The following is a 22,474-nucleotide window of genomic DNA, read 5'->3' as shown; positions in this document are numbered from 1 at the left end:
AGAATTGTCGTGTAGAAGAGTGATGTAGGCTTGTGGGCGGAGCTTTGTACAGAATCGTACTGCTAACCACAAGGAGAGTTTGAATAGGGCCTGGGAGTGATAGCATGGATGACTTCTAAAACCTCTTCAGGCATGTTTTTGATGAGGGAACAGCATTATAACATGGCAGAAAGCTCAAAAAGGTCGGTTTTGCATAATACCACCTCTTTAAGCCCGTAGAAGAAATATTTGACTGTAAAATAAGGCAATAAGAGAAGAGAAGAGAGGTTTTTGGGTTTTTTTTTTACCAGTAAATGGCAAATGTGAAACCTGTCCCCCCCCTCGCCTCACCTGGTCTTTGATCTGACTCACCTTCTGTTCGTCTAAAGCTGGCACACTATTGTACTGCAGTAACATAGATAGCATCTAGTGATGTTATGTGAGAATGCAACATGGCCGGGTCAGCCAGTCTAATCACAGGAGATACATTTCAGTGTAGAATGTTGGGATCAATACACAGGGCTATCAGTTGACATGAAGTGATTGTATCAATAGAGGATACTACAAATACTTACAAATCAAAAAGGCAAACTTAATTTCACTTAATGTTAAAATGTCTGGTCTAGTTGTGTTCTTACAATGTGCAATATTAAAAACCAATTGAGAAAAGTATTAGATTACTTTCTGACTTTGAGCGGACGATCATTTTTCTGCCTACCAACAGGATTGTGGCTATGTTGCATCACCCATCGCGTGCTTTTACCTTTGTGGCCTCTCCATGCAGAATATTCCACGGCCTTATTTAAAAGATTTACCAAGCAAAGACAGGCACACTTTTCATGTTCATTTTTTTTATTATTATTTTACGATTACCAGATGAGCAGATACATCATTTTAGAAAAGAAACTGATATTTGCAAAAAAATTATAATACAATTTTCTCAATATAGACTATTTACAAAATGAAATGTAGTACAACTTGAAATAGCATTCTGCGTCTGTCATCAAGAAAACGACGCAATGCGGGGTTAGATCAAAACTTCACAGACCAAAACCCCCAACCAATAAATATAAACTGTATATATTAGGTACGCTGCACTCAACCAGGCATGGACAATATACCAGGGCAAGTTGGAGCTCCACAATATTCCCTTATAACCACACTGCAGAAACAAATGTCTACGTGAGTGGAGATGACTCAAACTCAGAATTTCCATCTTGATTTCAGAAGTTTTGACAAGTTTAGATTTGTACTTACTTGAAACAAACTTGCAGGATAATCTGTCAAATAAATGTACAAAGGGATTGAAGGATTTTGGTTAAACTACACATGAATTAGCCTTAATGCAACATAATCGTCAAATCAAAAGTTATTTCAAAGTATTCAGGCTTAGTAACTAGTTAATTAAGATGGTAGGGTTAGAAGTTAGGATTAAACTAGTAATTAAGACATCAGTAAGCCTAAATCAGTAGACTTTCGTTGATTAATTTGTGGTTTCTTAAGGCATAAATCTAGGTGCCTTCGTGTATTGCGTTCTTGAACCTCAACCACATTTTTGAGGATTTCTCATAGTATATTCCCAATATTTTCATCAAGATATACGTTTTTGTCAATTTTGCCCAACCATATTTCACATATGTTTGGATCTTTCCTTTTGTTTTAGTAATAACTGGTTTCTAATTTCAATTTCTACCTATGATGCCTAATCTGAACAAGTCAAACTAATCAAGATACGTTCTGAATCTTAGTCACTTAAACTAATGCAGATTGTGCAGTTCACACACATTCACACAAGAAGCTCAAATTGGACACACGATAGCGCACAGGCCGCAGAACAAACAAACTACAGATGGGTTACAGCTTATCTTATGGAAGGTAAAAAAGAGAGTCAAAAGAAAGTGTATGGAAAATACCCGTCATTGTCCTTGTTCAGGAAAAGAGAAAGTTGAAGTGGCGCTCTGGTCACCGAAGCTGGCTGAGTAGCACTTGACATTTTGGCCCGATTCAAACAGCCAATTCTCCAAAAAGCTACCGGACTGGAAAATCTCTACAACACCCTCTCTCAGATCCTGCCTACTCATCCATCCCTCCCTCACCGTTCTCTCATTCACCCTATCAGTAGTCTACCTTTCTTCTCCCTTAATCTCAAGTGGGAGATGCGCCAAGTGTGCCCCCTCCTTGGTTTTTTTGTCTGAAGAGCGAAAATGAAATCAACTAAAACGCGCCACGAAAGCTCCAATCCACGCTGCATAGAAACAGGACGGACCACGGCACAATCACGGAACAAGAACGCGATAAGACGACAAGCAAAGTAAAACCAATGGATGGGGCGGGCGAGGAGGGGGTGAGGACTTGAAGGACACTACGAAGCACACTCCACTAGCCAGCCACTTTACCTTGTCGCCGGGCACCACCTTAGCAAAAAAAAAAAAAAGAAAAGATCACCCATTTCGTGCAAGGTGGGAGGGAGAGAATTATGACTTTGTGCAGATGAGCGAATACACGCACTCGCATAAATCATCCATCTTGTTTGGCTGTTAATTACTCTTGTTTACCCTCGGAGTAACCTCGGGATGGGGCGGCGTGATAGGAGCGCGCCTGGCAAGGGGAGATAGCACCAAATAGTAATCTGCTGACGCCGTTCATCAGTGGGCAATTCACAGGAGTAGAAAAAAACAAGCACATAGCTAACTTCAACCTGGGCGTTAGCAAATTAGACAAAGGTGCCCAGGGTCCGAGGACAGCTTCTCCATCAACAGTTTTCCGCGCTCGCTAAGCCGTTCTGGGGTCAGACGGTTGAAGGAGGTAGCCCTGCGGAGGCCAACGCTCCTCGGGATGTACGGCAAGCTCGGATCGTTGCTTATTTCATTACAGGGAAAGCTACATAAATCCACAAAATGGAGAGGAAGAGGCACGTGGGGAGTATTTGCATTTCTCCTACCTCCAAACCCTCCTCCCGTTTGCCACATCACCCCTTTCAATCCCTCCCCCATTTAGTGCGGAGTGACTTTAATCATCACTTTCGCCAAAACACATTAAGCCGGTGTGTCCGATGTTAGAGAGAGGGGGGTGGTGAGGGAGAGGAGAGGGGCTGAAAAAACACATTAGATTTGCAACAGTGATGCATCACTCTGGCGTTACTTTGGAGATTAAAGAAGGGATGTTGCATTTCAATGGAGTGGTGTTGATGGTCGCTTGATAGATGACCGCCCCCGTGTTGTTAACCCTACACCGGACAGCGCCAGGAGAGAAAGTCAGGCTAACCTCCATGTCCCCTCTCATCGCGTTCACCCCAACCGCTAATTCTCCCTCTTTTAAAATCCTGTTTTTACCTAAACCTCAAAGCTTCCTCTTCCTTTTAACCCCCAAAAGAGCACCCCTCTACATCGAAATATATTTATGCAGCTGTTTGATCATGTTCTCGTGTCAAAAACAACGTCTCCTTTGTGGGTGGAGATAATACTTTAAAGTGGATTGCATACATTAAACTTAAGCCAACACACAACGTGAATCTGCGTGGTCTTTGTGTGACTATACCGGAATGAACGCGAGGATGTAAAGTGCTTGAGAGCTTAGGACGGGCAGGAGGAGATAGCGAGAAATGAAAATAAAAACTAAAAAGGCATAGAATGGAGGGCATTACCACAGGGCTCAGAACGGGCAGGTTCAATATGCAGACACAGAGCTTCATAATAAAATGGGCGGGCATAAAGAAACAGGGTTAGGTACTCCCTAGGAAACAAAATGACAATATGAATTTGTTCCACATAATCACAGTCAGTTAGAAGGGTTCAGCCCACCAGCAGACTCGCCTGGAGGGTGAGCTCTGCCGGCAGAATGTATCACAATATGAAAAGGTCAAGGTTCGGTTTCACCCCGGGACCCAGCTCTGGTTACTGTGCATTGAGGGTGGGCACGCAAACGCCCCCAAACTCATGCCCATCCCCATACCAACACCCTGCGACAGAGAACCGTCAAAGTTAAAGTCCATGTTCTCACTGTCCATAAAGTCACTGAGCAAAATGGAGTCCACGTCACAGTCCAGGCTGTTGGGAATGTTCTCCATCTCCAGGTTGGCTGTCATTCGGCTGTGGGAATTGTGTTGTTGTTGCCCCGGGTAACCATTGTTTCCCGACTGGTGGTTGTTGTGATAGTAACCGTGCCAGGAGTCAGTGAGTCCCTGATGGTACGACTGGTGCCGAGGATGAGGAGCAGATGCCAGGCGACAGGGGTCCCGGGGGACTTCCAGAACTCCGGCTGGATTGGGCGGCAAGGTGGGTGAGGTGGCGAGGTGAGGCCGGGGAGCATAGTGGTTGGAGGACTTGAGGCTGTAGGGCTGCAGGATGTCGGAGCTCACCCGAGGGGATAGAGCCTGGGGGTGCGGCCCATTGTGCACAGGGTTGAGGGGGTCGTGTGGGGCATGATTGTGCATGTGGCTCGATCCGGACCTCGAGTTGTGGTCATGATTTGAACTGACTTTACCATGCTCTTGACTAGGGATGTAATCGTGGGCAGGGTGGGGTTTGTGGCTGTAGTCGAGGCTGGCTTTGTGACCCTGATTGTGGCTCTGGTCATGAGAGCTGTGGCCGTTGTGCAGACTGCTAGCTCCATCTTGATTGTGACTGCGACTCTGATTGTGTTGCCTATGAACCCCATTTGTCCCCTGTGTCATAAGACTGTCCTTGCAATATGCAGAACTTGTGAGAAGACTTTGAAGTGCATTGTTTTCCGAGTAACCCCTCATTTGGCTCTGAAAACTCACAGGTTTATTCTCCTGGATGGTCTCCATGGGCGCATGGTGCCGGAGCATCCCCATGGAACCCTGATTGTACATGGGCCCGCAGTAGGAACCTTCCGCTTTAGGCCCAGGCACGTAAGGATAGCCATTGCATTTCATTTGCGACTGTGCGTAGCTGCTCTCGTCTAAACTAATAGCCCCAGTTAGGTCTGTCAGTTGGGGCAGTTCCACGTTGGGACAGTGCCCACCAGTGCCTAAAGCTGGGGAGCGCGTGCTGGTAGGACTCGGGTACAGCCTTGGAGATGCTGAACAAGATAGCCCGCCTTCTTCCGGTTCGTCGGCCTCCGCTTCAGCCAAAATTGGGGACAGGCAGCTGCTGAGAGTCGAAGCAGATGAGGAGGTCCGGGAATGGAGATCTGTCCAGGTATCATACTCCTCACCAACCATGCCCACCCCTCCCTTCCCTGCGGGGCTTCCATGCTCCGGAGACCCCTGCATTGCCGGTCCACCTCCTCCGTGGATAGGGACCCGACCAAGGCCAAGAGCGCCAGCTCTTTTCCGACTGATTCGACCTTTCGTTTTCAGATAGCGGGTGCCGTTGTCCATGGAAGCAGCACGTCGCCTGGGACCCTTCCCCATCTTGCCTCCTTCTGGGTTCAGCATCCACCAGGAGCTCTTCCCCGTGCCTTCATTTTGGACCCGGATAAAGCGGCTGTGCAGGGATAGGTTGTGTCGGATGGAGTTCTGTGACAAAAAGAGAAAGAGAAGAAACAAAAGAGCATTAGTGCCTGAGGGAACATTTATCATTGAATTACATGAGAATACAAAAAGTTAATTTAGTAAATCTCCAAAAGAACAGTAGTGCAAATGACTAAAGATCTGATATGTTTTATCAATAGAAATTTTGTCAATTCTGTAAAAGAGCTGGCTATAAAAAAGATGTGCAGAAAACCGAGATCATGCTTAGAAATGAGGAGGGTGGGATTACAGTAATTCTGATACTGTCACTTCCTTGACCTGAAATCTACGATGTTCAAACGCATTACTACCTTGATCATCCAAATCAAAGCAGCACTACTGATTTCTCCCAGTCAATGTGCCATGTCCTGCAATGTGAAATGCATGACTGGTTTTCCACAAATTAAATCCAAGTTAAGGGACAGACTTGAATGCTGCTATATTTATCACTGAGAAAAGCAAGAAAAAGGCAAGACAAAACATACTACATATAATATAAGCATTCCTTTCTATGGTTGCATTCACACACCACATTGGAATTGGGTCAAAATGTACTAAATCCAGAATAAAACCTGGACTAAACTAGGGCTAGAACAAGACCAAAAAGTTTACATCAGGGCTAAACTGGGAAAAAAACAGCACTAAATGAAATGTGAACGCATCCTAAGATATTATAACCACATATATTGCTATTTGAATTCTTAAAAAACATGATTTGTGTCTTACTCGCCTCTTTCTCTCTCTAAACCCAAAACAGATGTATTACAATAGCATCATTTTGACTATAATAAAAAAACATAGTTGTGGTATTTCTTAAATTCTTTGTTAAATTAAATTTCAAAACCAAGAGGCAGCCATCACTAGAAATAACTTTATATTATTATTTATATAGCACTTTTCTAAACACTCAAAGACACTGCACAAATAGTAGAGTTGTGTTTTGTTTCATTTACATGTTTAAGTAGCCCTTTATTATGAGTCTACATCACCAAAGCTCAAAATGCTCTGTTCCACCTTGTGATGTCATGAAGCTGCAGTTTTCAAGCTAACAGATACTTTTAGCTTTAGTTCAGTAGAGTTTGACAATTCCAGGGCTGAAATTATCCAAATGATTCAAGTGAAGGTGTATGGAGTTTAAAAACACTTCGAGGCAGTTCCTGTATTACCACATGATGACATCACAAGGTGGAACAGAGACAAGAAACCCTAAATATGCAGGGTTTGTGTATTAAACATGTGTGAATGGGACAAAATGCAACTCCCGGTATGTTTGTGATGAGGAAACAACATTAAAGTATCGATCAGAAAGTAGCGCAATATGGAAGCAGACAAAATATACACCATAACCCTTCATGAACATTACCAAAATCCATCTTGCCCTTCAAATGAATAACCTGACAAGCACGGGTGAACGCGCATTGGCGACCATAAAAGATATCTTATAAAACGGGATGAACTACGCGGCCAAAAAGGAGAGATGGCAGGTGGAGTGAAGGAGCCAATCGATAGCTCCTCCTGACCAAACCTCTCCTCTCCACACGCTCACCACTGACTCATAATACCAACATGCGTACAGCCTCCACATCAAACCATCACCAAGGTTACCGAAATGAATCACGCACCACAACCCAATCACAGACGGCCAGTATCGATTGCAAAGGCCCCTCCAAATATGAGCGATCTTAGCCAGAGAGTGGGGAAGAAAGGAGGGAAGGGTAGGAGGGGGGAAAGAGGAGAGGAGAGGAGATTTTTTGGCAAGAGGATTTGGAGCGGTACCAAAAAGACAGAGAGGAAGTGAATGGGTGGTTAGACAGAGACATGCTTATTTAACCTCTTTGAGAATCCTTGGTGTAATTAACATGGCTGCGAGCGATTTCTCCAAGATGTGACGAAGTCTTCCTATATTCTGAGGGTTGAGAATCTAATGATATTCCGGTGCTTAGCAGGGGAGGCAAAGGAGATGTGCAGCGTGCTCAAACTGTGACAGCCGCACATGGCAAAATGGTTACAAAACAACTATGGAAGACATTTGTAAATTCTAATTCTACCTGTGTTGTATGCATATATAACCTGTTGATTCTGCAAAAAATCTGCAAACAGAAATTGATAACATTTTATAATAACAACTCTAATTAGCCTTAAAGCTCCTAGATTACACAAAAATTACTCTTGTGAGCCTTACGCCATGTGATATTTTGTTTGAGCAACCTTTTATTATTAAACTGTGTACATCTCCAAAGCTCAAAATGCTCTTTTCCACCTTGTGATGTCATGAACTAGTAGTTTGGAATATACCCACTACCTTTTACCTTTTGTTCAGTGGAGATGAGTAATATCAGGGCTGAAATTATCCAAATGATTCTAGTGAAGGTGTATGGAGTACTTCCTGTATTACCACATGACATCACAAGGTGGAACAGGGTTTTCTGATTGAGGGAAGAACTCAGCCTAAATCTGCAGGGTTTGTGCGTTAAACACGTGCAAATGAAACAAAACACAACTTCAGGTCTGTTTTTGATGAGGCCACATTATTACATAGATTAGAAAATAGTGTAATATGGGCCCTTTAATAAATCATTAAAAATTGTTTATTAAGATTCAGAATTAGTAACTACTTGACGAATACCCTACCCTAATATCCAAACCCTTTTGCCTGCACTGTTGTTATGGTGTTGTATACATCTACCTCTAAGTATTTTATTTCATATTTTTAAGCATATCTTTTTGAACTTTATGCATGCCCTTATTTGTACTTATTCAGTGTTTTTATGCTGCACTTAATCACCAAAGAGAGTTCCTAGTTTGTGAGCTGTGTTCACTGACAATAAAAACTCTTCTTATTCTGATCCTGATTCTGATTAATTAAGCAGTTCCTAAGCCTGAATCATTCACTTTGCAGTACTGCAGTGAACAGCGCTCACCACACAGTTTCATTTGATACCTCAAGCACATCAATTTTGCCCAAATCGTAACTTGCACCTTTTTAGATTCTCAACCCCCGATTTCTTATGTGTGCTAAGTGGGAGGGTTTGGTGGAATAAGCCTCTGAAGACCTCTATTTAAGTGGCTGAGTGACGGCTGTATAGTTAATCCAGAAGCAGTAGACGCGATTGAAGCCAGTGCCAACCTGGAGAGAGCTGATGAGATCTAAACCTGCCTAAAGGAAGAGCTTAGCAGGGATACACATCATCTCAGCTGGCCAAGTGAGTTTAAGCACAGCGCGTTCGGCCAAGTCTTTCCTCCTCGTGTCATTATTCACACCCCCTCCTCCAGACGAGCTCCCATTCAACGCAAGCTCACAGAATTTTACCTTTTCAGAGCTGTATTTTGTAAGTCTTTTTTCAAACCGGGACAAAATTGAAAGTGTAGCGTAGAGCAAATCTTTATTTAATGTGGCTGTTATGTGAAAGTTTTGTCAGGAAGGGTGGGAGTGGTGGACGGAACGTGGTAGATAGGTGGATTGTTGTGAGAAATCAAGTTGGTAAAGGTCGCGGCAAAATGCATGAAGCAAACGGTTTGCAGTGGTCCAAAGTCATTCCTCACGTCCCTTATGCATTATGAGCATCCTAATTACTCACCGCGAAGTGCTTTTTACTAATTTCAGAGACGAGAACAGTTTTGCTATTAACAACTAGCATGCTAACCACACACTTCTTGATTTTCAAAGCCAAGAAATGCTTTATAATTAGATGCAGACTTATTTCGACATGAAGAGCTGCTTATTCAAGATTAGCAGCGCAAATTTCCAGACAAATTTTGCGCAAATCCATGGAAAAAATTGAGTACTGGCCTTTTAAAACACATTATTTATGATATGCAGACTAAAATTGAAACCTGCTATAGTTGTTGAATTATAGTTAACTGACTAGTTGACTGTATCATCATTTGAAGCATTGTACAAGCAGAATATGTCTTAAAATATGACAAAAAGTGACAAAAGTTTTATGGGAGATAATTCTGTATTTTTCAACCTTCACCATGACCCTTTCCTTGGCATAAAGTTAAAATTTAAACACCTCAATCCCATTATTTTAGACAGGTTTAATTTTCTTCTTAATGCTATTTATTTATTTAAAATGATTGTTAGGTTTCTCCAAACTTCAATCTTTCGGCAGACAGGGCTGTCCATTCTCTCCTTCGCTCTTTCTTTTCCGAGATACCTACCACTACCCCTCATCCCCCAAAACCCCTGTGCGTGCTATCGTCGCCCACTTTCCTCTTCCTCTCTGGAGATATCTATCTATTTCTGCCTTGTTTATTACCCGCACATAGCTCACAGTCTGTGTCTCCTGGTATCTGTGGCCCTTCTCGATCTTCATTCTCTCACCGCCTCCCATGCAATTTTCCCCCGGCCCAGCCCCATTCATCTCAGCGTCCTAGCTTCTCCTGATCACGACATTGCTCATTCTTTCTCTCCCTCTCCGCTCTCACGTCCATATCACCTCATATAACTTTTGAAGCCAATATCGAATGCAGTCGGTCGTGATCAAAGGCGAGCATCGTAGACACGTTTTGGATTTTCACGCTGAAATACACAAATGTGATAGGTCAGCGCTGAAGAAGATGGCGCCGTGTTGGGTTTATCTGAATTTTCACCGTGTAGCGTTGCCGTGATCGTTGAAATTCTCAACAATCGGGCTAAAACTGTTTCATTGGAGGAACAATAATGGAAACAGGGCAATGACCTAATCATACGGTAATTCAGTTTTGGGCTGGTCTCATGGTGTCCTCAGAAAAAGGTTAATTTAAGAGTAACTGCAACGGAAGAATGGAAAACCAAATTGCTACCCAACTTTGACTATGATAGAATTTCTGTAAACTCATGTAAACCCAAATTTCTGATTGCTTGTAGCCAGACTGTCTTTATTAAATTTAAAGCATTTTTATTCCTTAGATCATCCAAGTAAGTCCGGGCAGTTAATCGAATTTTTAATCGCGCAAAATGTCCGACGTATATGTCCAGTACGGTTGGGCGATTTTAATTCAGAGGTCTACGGCTAATCCTCTGTCAGTAAAAGCATGTGGTTTGGAGCGGAGTTCAGACTTTGGAGTCTTTTTTGTTTATTTCCATGAACTCATTACTGAAAGCCATTTTTTATTTTGCTATTGAAAAGAGAAAATTAAATTCATTGAAAAAAAAAAAAAAGGTCATTGATAGTCTCAGGATAAATTACTTATTTAAAAAAGTTAACATAGTAACTCTTTTGGATTAGCGTCCATTTTAGACTTTTTGTTAGGAGAATTTAGAAGATTAGTAGTGGTACGTTATATATCAGTCCTATATGGTCACATTTGAACAATCCAATATTGACAAATGTGCAACGCAAATCACTTTTCCACACAGATATTTCACTGTTTTCTTTTTTCTTCTTACTCCTATACAGCCCACATGGTTCCATTCTGTCTGGCCAGCTGTGGAGTGGCGGGGGCCTATTGTTTCTAACGCGCGTCGTGAAAAGCACAGCGTCCCGGAACAGCAGGTAATAGGCTCCCTCGCAAAATGTTTACCGCGGAATCTGGAGCTTTAAGTGGCCGTCGGATGAGTCTCACATCCTCCCGCTCCAATCCCCATTCATGGAGAAAAGTGGAGCACACCTAGCAACCCCAGCATGCCACCAAACAGGTAATTTCACCCAATCCTCCACTCAAAGCACGATGCTACGGCTACGCTACGGCTCACATATGCAAAACATTATTATGAATGTGTTTATGCGATTCCAAAAGGTCCTCTTCACACGTCGGGTTGGCAAAAATGGACAATATCGCGTAGGAATAGGTGCACTGCCATGGACTTGATAAAAGGGAAATTGAATGATGACAACATGTGCTGAGGCGCAGGTGGAAATTGGACACATCATGTTATCTAAGCTTGGTTCAATGGGCGAAAATAGCAGCCTATGATATTTAGGTTTAAATTGATCCTTATCTTACAATGTGGCTGGTTGTTGTGCAAATGGTGAGAATATGTCTTAAGATAACTCACATGAATATATATACACATGAGTTGGAGATAATATGAATAATGTTTGCTCAGTAGACCTGCTTTTTCCATTTTAGATTAGATTATCTACCAGTGCAATCATTAGGGCTGCATATTAATTGACTAATAATGACTAGTCAACTATAATAAAAAAACATCATCATATTCATCTTATTTTGATAAACATGATCATTATCTGGACTATAGATTTTTAAACACTTACGACAAAGATGGAGGGAGTTACTGTAGCTCTATACTCAGTACACCCAGAGCCCTGAGGTCAGAGGTCAGCTGACCAGAGGTGACAGAGCCTTTTTTGTGGCAGCTTCCAGACTATGGAACAGCGCCCTCCGCCTGTCAGATCCTCTCAATATTTAAGGCAGTTTAAGACTAGACTGAAAACCGACCTCTTCGCCCTGGTATTTAACACTAGCTCCACAGGATATCTCGATGTTTTATTGTTTCTTATCTATCGCATTATCCGCATATTTGTTTTTGTTGCCGTTTTATGTGCAGCACTTTGGGCAGCTGAGGGTTTTTTTAATGTGCTATATAAATAAAACTAAATTAAACTGAAAGACAGTGGCGTTATTAAATCAAATTGTAAAACAAATCAATAATACGCTCTCTGTTCAGAAGCCTTCAGAAACTATATTCCAATATTTGGTTTAAAAAAACATTTCCAAAGTCTCAATGTAAAATATAATCATTAGTTTGAGCCCTAGTGGTCATATTACAAGAACATGTTTAAATTCACTGACAGATACTATTATCTAATTTATGTCAGTAGTTATATAATAAACAGTATTGACTTGTTTTGAAGTTAGCTTAGCGTTCGTGAAGACAAATCAAAGTTTATATTCTGAAATTATTACAATTTTAACAAAATCTGATATTATTCTATATTTAGGGCGTGGTCTAACAATATGAATTTGTTTTATAGATAGAAAAACTGTGAAGAAACTACATTAATACTATAAAACGCGTTAACGTAGAGCTATAGAACATACATTTCCCCATAAGAATATCTAACCCGTCTTGGTAGATCCAATTTGTTCCTTAAATTAAGTTTCAAGTACATACAGTTCAGTATTTTTTATCACTATACTAATACAATTTTCCATTCTAACCTGATTAAAGACAAATTGAATACGGGCACTATTGCGGGCGAGCCACATCAGGTGATACGAGCGCAACATGATGGCTCCGACTGGGCGTAACCATGGCAACAAGGTAAACCAAAAAAAAAAAAAAAAGAAAGAAAGAAAGAAAGTGGGGGAGAATTGAAGAGAAGAGAGGAGGAGGAGGGAGGAGGAGGAGGGGGGTGCTTGTTGCTATTTGATGCTGCAGGCAACTCCAAACAGCCTTTTATCTGCGCCTGTCAGAATCCTGCCTCCAACCCACCAGGGAGGCTCAATCAGCGCCAGTCCCAGCGCCTCACTACCTGCACCGCTCCGTGATTAGCTGGAAAGAGCCAGTGTGGGGAGGGAGCATCCATGCAACAATTACTGCACCAAAAGTCCACTCTACCAGACTCTACACTGGCCTAATATGGACGCTTCAAGGATTTGGAACATTTTTTAAAAGGGGTATTTTAGCTGCTAACACATAACGTATTTAGATCACCGTGTTACCTTTTACTGCTCTCGGCACCGTCCCCCTTCAGAGCGCTATCACATCACAATCAGCGTTAATGAAACTACTGCACATCGCATTAGGTTTGTAAACTAGTTGAGTACAATTTGTATCAGGGTTTTGTATATTTATGGAGAATTGTTGTGTGGGAGCACGTGTGACTTAGGCTTGTGGGCTAAGACGGATTCTTGAAGCTATGAAACTTGCATGGGTGACATCTAAAACCTCTCCAGGCATGTTTTTGATGCAGGAACAATGTCATAACATGGTAGAAAGCAAAAAAATAGATAATAATACCCCCTCTTTAATAGCTCATGGCATGCAATGTGATGAAAAATCTGGGGTTAAGTCCACAAGCCTGACCTATTAAATCCCACGGTTTAGTCCTATCAATAACAATAGTCTTTGAGGTTGAATAACAGCACCGCTTTTTGAAGTCCATGTCAAAAAATAATTTCATGCAGGTAATACAAGGAGCTATGGAAACGTACACTTTGCACAATGGTCAATTTGTAGAAAGATCGTGTAAAATGCTGACCCTGAATTTTGCCTTGTCCAATTAATTCTCAAATATGATACACTGGAGGAAGTGTCTGGGGTGGGGGAAGTCTCTGCTTAGAATGCTACCCCAGCGACCTGGCTTCGGATAAGCGAAAGAAAATGGATGGATGGATGGATGATGTCCCGTATATAATGTGGTCAAAAGCTGTGTAAACATGAAAATTAACTGTAATTAGCTAAATAAAATAGAATGTCTACTAAATCTTGGAACATTGTGCATTTCACTCATTCTCATCGTTGGGGATTTATTGTCGATATGTGTGGTGTGGTGTGTGTGCTGTATAAGATAGCTAAAAGGTTCTATATTACACAAAATTTTAGCCATGTTATAATATTGTTACCTCCTCAAAAACATACCTGGATTTGTGTTTTGTTTCATTCACACATGTTTGAGTAATCCTGCATTATTAGTTCGTGTACATCTCCAAAGCTTAAAATGCTCTGTTCCACCTGGTGATGTCATGAAGTGGTAGTTTTCAAGTTGACAGCTACATTTCAGATTTTGTTGAGCAAAGATAGACAATTCCAGGGCTGAAATTATCCAAATGATTCAAGTGAAGGTGTGTATTTAAAAACACAGTGGAGCACTTCCTGTATTACCACATGATGACATCACAAGGTGGAACAGAACTCAGCTTAAATATGCAGATTTTGTGTTAAATGTGTGTGAATTAAACAAAACACAACTCCAGGTCTGTTTGTTATGAGGAAACATTATAACACAGATCAGAAAGCAGCGTAATACGGGCCCTTTAATTTAGTGTAATTGTGTGTCATCAACATTAATAAACATCGTGATAGAAATCGGTTGTATCGTAATGCTGCAAATTTAAATACACATTAAATACTTGCTCTTGTCGAATATTTTTTTTCAATTTTAGCAGCTGTGAAAATTCATTATGAGGATGTCACATTTCTTCGTGCCCTTTAATTTACAGCCGGACAAAGACGCCGTACAATAGGGACATAAAGGTCAACTTGTTACTGGTCATTTCTGAAGCTCTAAAGATAGCCTTTCACCTTTGCATTGTATAATATTTAATTACAAATGAAGAGAGGTTGGCATTTAGATTTCAGTTCAAAGTTTAGTTAAAGTTCTTGTTTACAGTCTTGAGTACAGAAGAACACGTCGCAAGTTGGAAGTAAATAAAATAATTAGATTAAAGTTAAAAGCAATGAAAATGTCACTGTGGCGTTGGTGGCTGCATGTTTGACATATGGGACAAAGAAATACAGGATTTCATATTAAACATTTTCAGCGAACTAATTAAAAGTAGCTAAAATGCACTGTTCCAACACATGCTGTAGCTAAGAGTTAACAGAGTTTAGATGGTGCTGTGTGGACTGAGTGTTCACCGAGCACATACTGTCACTGTGTCCTTAGGCGACTTACTGGACACTTTAGTATCCATAATGGGACCATTACGTTATTTTTTTAATTTTTTGTGTGTGTAATAAAAAATGTCTTACCTCAGTATGAATATATAATAAAAGCAGCTCTTAGGGTCAAAGTGAGACCTTGCTAAAGTGTTTTTAATTGAAAACTGTTTTTTCCTGGCTTTCTGGGAATGTTTTTTGCCAAAGGTGATCTTATCTTGTGTCTTTGTAGTTTTATTATGTGTTGGGGTTTACTCTTGTCTGTTCAGCACTTTGATGAAATGTGGTTTTGTTAAATAAATTTGACTTGGTTAAAGTTTTGACTGAAATTATGATTTTGTTTTTTACACAGTTGAAAAGTATAGTCAATATATTTGTCAATTTAAACATATATGTATGTGTGTGTGTGTGGGTGTGTGTGTGTACATATACACACACACTTTTTTAAAAGGAAGCTTGAGGGTTTTAATAAGGCGGGAATTAGTTACATTTGCTGTAAAAAAAAAAATAAAAATAAATACTGGCAGGCCAGTTTAGCAGAGCGCCTGAGGGCCGATAAAAACTGGTCTGAGGGCCACGTTTGACCCTCGGGCCATAATTTGAGCACACCTGGTCTAGATGCAATGCATACATTTCACCAGTGATGTGTTATTTTTTTTAATGGAGTAACTGGAGTTGAGATCTTGGCTGATTGCAAATTGGCAACGCAAAGCTTTAGACCAGCAGAGAAATACTACATTGACTTTGATGACAGTTTAACTGTGGCATATGATAACAGTCTAACCAAATACATTTATTTAGCATATCCATGGGTGTCAGAGTGATGGAAAATTTAGACAGTTGCCTCAGTGATTATCAATTTAAAAGAAAATATTATATATTTTGAGTGGGGAAAAAGTTCTCAAAATGTTGCATTTCAGTTTGAAATCCATGAATATGCATAATCTGTTAAATGTCCTGTTGACTTGTCGATATGTTTCTTATTTATGTTAAAATTCTAAAGATAGATCAATATGATTTTCAAGATAAAATGGTGTCCAAATCAGTTTCAGTTTTGTTTTCTATTGTGCAAAACTATGTTCATTTAAATGTCAGTGATTTGTCAAAATATTTTTCAGCTAAGCTCCAGTTAATCCATTCTCAGATCCATTCAAAATCAAAAATGTGTCTATGTCCCTTATATTTTATTCTGCTAGCTAATGCTAATTATTCCTTCACAAATGATCTGGCTTGCGTCACTTGGAAACCAGTATGATGTAACCTTTTGGACCTCGTTCCCTCTTGATGTTCATAACAACTGTCACATGTGAGTTCTGTGAGAATTGGGCCCAGATAAAAGGCTGCCATATTCAAACGACTTTTTAATGAGGGGCTAGCCGCTAACATATGGATATCCAATGTCAGATGGAGCTAATCCCTATATTCCCATGTTATTCTACTGTAACAGCACTTAATATGTACGCCACTATCCACTGAGATTGGTATCCTTGGAAGATAGAGTTAAGTAGGCTGTAATTCTCATCTTTTACTGAAAATTGTAAAGACACACTATGTAACTTTTTCATCTTCTGGTCGAGGGTGTATAACTTTGTTGTTTACATGGAGATGTTTGCATTTACATTTATTCCATTACAGAGATTCTGAAAAATATCTTGAAAATGTGCGCTCTTACTGTAACGGGGATCACCTCTCCGCAGATCAGACCAGTAACTTGGCTTGGTTGCATCATCTGCTAGCCTCCAAGGAGATAGATACTGTACATGTCAAGTTTTACCGTGGAACAATCCCGGTAAACCAATAACATCTCTATGGAGACAAGCAGATCCTCCACCGGAAAAAGTTACATTGTGCAACTTTAAAGTAAAAAAAATATAGGAAAATATATGAAAAGCTATTGGAGGAGAGCAGTTTGAGATTATCTGAGTCTTTGGGTCAGAACGTCTCCGAAACATTAACGTTAATCTTACATCAGCACCAAGTTTAATCAGCGCTACCATTGTTAGCATACTGAAGTGTATTTACATATGGACACACGTTAGCCTCAATGTACAGTTTCACCCCCCTTACCCCACCCTTGCCCCACCCTAAACTGGCAATCACACCTAATCCCTCTCTAGCCCAAGTAATCCCGGACAATCCGAGGCTAATCCTGGTTAACTCCTTGGGGCTGGGTACTCCCGCGCTGGTTTCACCCTCACACCACAGACATAGGGTGGGGATTGGAGGGATCATGGGTGCTCCGTGTTGGCACCGCCTCAAATTGGTCAGGACAAGAAAAACAAGGGCAGGTTTCCGGGGTCTTTAACATGTGTCCGGATTGAACTGTCCTACGTCATAATGTTGACACTGTCAGAGGTACAAAACATGTTTACCACTGGAGAGTTATTGCAGCTGTGTTGTGTAATGATTCAGTGTAAACAGGAACTTGTCGACTCAACTTGAAATGTTATGTGTAATGGGTGTATTTTTATGTGTTCACTAAAGCGGTGAAAGGTAAAAATATTCACTTTAATAAATGTACGTTTATGTGAGCGTGTTGACACAAAAGTATTACATCAACAAGATTCATGCAGTTGTCTTTACTTATTATGTCAAATGTGCACTAACCAATGGTGGAAGGTAACGAAGTAAAAGTAGTAAAGTACTGTAGTTAAGCATAATTTTTAGGTTTCTGTACTTTACTTAAGTAGATTTTACAGTGGATACTTTTTACTTTTACTTCATTACATTTGAGAGCAGTATCTGTACTTTCTACTCCACTTAATTTTTGAACAGGACTGAAAAGTAAAATGTTTTCATATATTTTGAGGGGTTATTTTTACCATGTTCATAATAACATCCTGACTAAAGTTTTCAAGGACAAAGCTTCGGGTTTGAGCAAAAAATAAATAAGAAAATGGATACATATTGTTACTGTTATCCAAAATATGTATCATTTTAGTCACTATCACTAGATTTAACACTTAAATTAACAACACTTGTGTGAAATACTTTTATTTTTTACACTTAAAGTACATTTTTAATTAATTACTTTTACTTGAGTTGATTTTTTTCATGTGATACTTTTACTTTTTACCGAGCGATATCTGTACTGTAAAGTGACTAAACTGAGTACTTCATCCACTCTGTCACTGACCTGTTGTGTTGACATCTGTACTGTCACACCTCATTTTGATTCATTTAGAAAGTCATGTTTACTCTAAATTTTGTTTTGACTCAACTAGTTTTCATTTTAAACCATTTTTGTTTAGTAGTAGGTCGCTAATAAATTCAGAACAATATTATGACAGTATCAACTTTCAGTTATTTTGACCTATGTAACTTATTGCAAGAATTCAGTGTGTGGATACTTGAGTATTTTTAAAGGAGAACTATTATTAACACTCATTTAGACAACTTATAGCAGAAAAATATTATTACAATTACAGTATTTTACATAGTTTAAATATTGTTAGCGTTGCTACGATATTATTATTAAAACTCGATTTTGATACAAAGGAATACACTCGATACTGAATACCAATTCCAGTACTGTGATCATGATAAAAAGCACTCTTAAGACAATAGGAAGTAATGTTTAAGAACAAATAATAGTACTTTCTTTTATATTTGTGTAATCCCTCAGTGGTCCAGGTAGGTTCCATAGTGGTCCACAGTGTTTTCTTCTGATACCGCTCAAAAAGCTGTTCCAGAAAAGGCTCATTTCTGTCCTGTGAATGTGACTTTTGTAGTATATATATACCAATGCCTGCTCAAATGAGTATCTATTCTGGATACTAGTTTTAGTATCAATTAGTATCTGATTTTTGATACTTTTGACCATCTTAAACATCACACAATCACCCAAAGCTGACAATCCTCAGTCGTACCTTTAAACCACTTAATTATATTTTCAAAAACACTATGTAAATATATTATAATGTTATCGAGCACAGACGGGCAGCGCTGACATGGACTTCAGAGGCTAACACCGGTTTGTACAGTTGTCCGCAGTGCTCCGAGGCTAACAGGCTTTGCACAAGTCATTAGCCTCAATTCAATCAGCTTTACCTGCCCCGGCCCTGGCTCAATTCGTCTTAGCCGCTATTGATCCCGATTTCAAAATGAAGCTCTTAAGACCTCTTGATCAAGCTGCTCCTTAATCTAGAGCTAAGGAGACGGAGACCTACTCACCCTCCTGACTCAGTGCTCTGACAGGCAGCCACCCACTTCACCAGAGAGACAGCGGGCGCATGCATTCAAATGACATTAGGTTAATACGGTTTCAAAGGGCTGTTCAAGCTAAGCTAAATGGAACATAAGGAAAAAAAAATAAGAAAAGGGTGGACAGGATTCTTGAGGTACTTGATTTTTCTTTTTTTTTCTAAATAAAATAATAAATAAAAATCTTACATATACTAATAAGATAAGTACTGTATTTTCCGGACTATAAATCGCACTTTTTTTCATAGCTTGGCCGGGGGTGCGACTTATACTCAGATGCAATTTATACGTTAAATATATGTTTTTTTTCTTCATTATGATGCATTTTGTGTCTGCTTTGTCGACTTATACTCCAGTGCAACTTATACTCGGGTGCGACTTATACTACAGAAAATATGGTAGCAGTGATACGTTGATGTTAAAAAGTTCCAATAGGCTTGTTTTCAGTGAATTTTAAGGTGGCGGATTGAATTCAAGGGAGTTACGTTATGCGCTGTCTGCATCTAAAACGTGCTTACTTTTTTTGTTAGTTTTTTGTTTGTATTTTTGTATTTGAACAAGGCACCCACGGAACAGAAACTCTAAGTGCTCACGTTGGGCTCTCCCTGTATAAATAAAGATACATGAAAAATGAATTATCCGCAAACCAGGAAGTAACACTGATGCGCTGTTAAGACTCTCATTGTTGTTAGCATTACTGCGAAGCTCAAACTCCACTCTGAAAGTTTAGAAAAGCACTTATAAACTCGCTCGGAATGCGTTAGGAAAGTAAGGGATAAGTTGGGCCGCTGCAAACTATTGTGTTCAAAAAATCGGGTACAGCACTTTTAAGTATAAAACCTCCCCATCAGTCTAAGAAACATAATGTGTTTACTCTCAAATTTGACAGGCCCGTCCCATCCATCTACAGGAGAGCGTACCCATTTTTATACTCGGGGAAGTTAGCTAGCATTTTATTTTATTTCTCGTAGTCAAGCCCAAAGACAATCAACAGTTTTGTTTGAGTTTATGATTTGAATTCTCTGTTTGTCAGATCTGAGACATAAATTACTTTGATCTATTTAAAGGACCCATTTTACATTATTTTCTGAACTATGTTATACTGTCCTAATATAATTTCCTCATCAAAAACAGACCTGAAGTTGTGTTTTGTTTAATTTACACATGTTTAATACACAAACCCTGCATAATTAGCCCTAGAGTTCTTCTCTCAAACTGAAAACACACTGTTCCACCTTGTGATGTCATGGGGTAATACAGGAAGTGCTTTAATGTGAGTCATTTGTATCATTTCAGACCTGGAATTGTCTCTATCTTAAGGTAAAAGGAGCTGTTAACTTGAAAACTACCACTTCATGACATCACAAGGTGGAACAGAGCATTTTGAGCTTCGGAGATGTACACAGGATTACTCAAAACACAACTCCAAGTATGTTTTTGAGGAGGTAACATTATTATGACATGGCTTAAAGCTCACCACAGTCAATTTTGTGTAATATAGGACCTTTAAAGTTGTTCACATTTTGTTTTATCCTAGTACATCACCGACTACACACAGTATCTCAACCAATGTCACACATAGTAGCTTTCCAACTCACTAAAACCTAATTGTTTCCGGAGCATCAACAAGAACATGAATACTCCGAAATCTCCGATATTAAAGATGAATCCATTTCCACAAGTACAAGATGTTTCACTGGCACAGAGGATGGGAACGCTCAGTGCATCCACCTGCAGAGATGGTAGAGCTCAGCCCGCCGCACACACTACAGGATCATTTGCCCAATTTAGGACCCGATCTGCTTTTCCCTGACTGTGGATCTTCGTATGTGGTTTTGAACTCGCTGCACTCTCATGTCAGTGCGACTCTGAGCTGCTCTGTCATATCGTAACCACAAAACATTAGCGTTGCTACGGTACCAGCCAATGAAACAGAGTGACGGACTCAGACGCGCAAGATACAAACTTTGCAGCATTCTAATCCATATTATCCATTAGAATGTGTCCTCCGTGAGTAATGACGCCCCACAAAACAGCGCTATTAATCCGGGCGATAGTAGTTCCTCTCGAGGATCAGGGTGAAGCTGCTGCTACGGTAAACACAATTCTACTTCTTGTGTAATTATTACCAATGTTCTATGCATTAAAAGTGTGTATCTGAACTACTGCACCACCTTTCACAAATGATAATAATGCAGTTTGAACTCTTTAAGAGTCTCAAAGTGAGTGAGTTATTTTACTGTAGACAGGAAACAGCTGGTGCGAGATGAGCTCACAACTTTCAGCTTGTGGTGCACAGTCTCTTCACCCCCATATCCTGCTGCAGTCTTTGAGCTCGGGAGATCATAAGATTTAAAATCTCATACAAAATCTCATGTCTGTGGTGTGCGTTTTTTGTCGCACGTTAAGAATCGTTTAAGACTGAAAAATCCTGTTGTGTGTGGTGGACTTTAGATGTTCCCTGTGGAGCTACAATATTCCGCTGTAGAGGCTGGAACGGTCCTTAAGAGTTTTACCATAAACTGCTGGCCATGAGAGGGGAACTTCTATTTCTGCTTTGGAGTTGTTTTATAGACCACTTTGCTTCTGTGTTCTCCGCTGCACTGGACTCCGCTGCACTGATGCTTTAATGCCTGGAGGAATTAAGAGGAGACACTGCAGGCTGTTTTTCCAGTTTTGGTCAGTTTGGTCTCCTATCATACCGGCTTTCTTGTGGAAGCAACAAATGTGTCCACTCTTCACTGAAAGATGTTTAATATTTAATTTTATCAACATTAATCTATAGTTATATGAGACATTGTAACTGCAAAGGCCGTTTTCTCAAAATGCATTTCCCCCCAGTGGGACATAAGGATCACACCTTAAAGGAGCACCTACAGACAAAAGCTAAATAACATCTCCAAAATCCTCTTTGTAAATGGTTTTGAATTTAATATGACAACAAAATGAAGCAAGAAATTTAAACCTGGCTCCTTCTATTTTTGAGATTTGAGATTAAAATGTTCCAAATATGGTCAATTTTGGCAGTTTTTACACATAAAGTGCCTTATTTTTATATGAAAACGTTTAACTGAGGAAAAACGTACATCATTTTTCTTACGTTTATATAAATAAAATGAAAATGGTGGCCGAGTAAGTGGAATTGGCGAGAAGGTTTGATGACGCAGATTGCCAGCGTTGCTTCTGTCAGTCTACCCCAGGGCAGCTGTGGCTACAATACTAGTTTACCTCAATAAAGTATGGAGTGAATGAATAATGTATGG

The 22,474-nt window shown here is 40.1% G+C and overlaps 1 protein-coding gene across 1 annotated transcript in view; it reads right to left on the bottom strand.

Annotated features, from left to right (window-relative positions):
• Positions 1 to 1,538: 1,538 nt before the first annotated feature.
• Positions 1,539 to 22,474, bottom strand: part of foxo6b (forkhead box O6 b) — an 85,220-nt gene continuing 64,284 nt past the window's right edge. Inside the window, exon 2 of the mRNA XM_033974935.2 lies at positions 1,539 to 5,461. Within this exon, the coding sequence (XP_033830826.1) occupies positions 3,851 to 5,461 (1,611 nt within the window). The 3' untranslated portion in view covers positions 1,539 to 3,850. The remainder of the gene's footprint in view (positions 5,462 to 22,474) is intronic.

The sequence above is a fragment of the Periophthalmus magnuspinnatus genome, chromosome 11 (assembly GCF_009829125.3).
Source record: "Periophthalmus magnuspinnatus isolate fPerMag1 chromosome 11, fPerMag1.2.pri, whole genome shotgun sequence".
Taxonomy (NCBI): Eukaryota; Metazoa; Chordata; class Actinopteri; order Gobiiformes; family Gobiidae; genus Periophthalmus; species Periophthalmus magnuspinnatus.
Note: the sequence above shows the minus strand (reverse complement) of the source record. Positions and strands in the feature narration are given on the sequence as shown.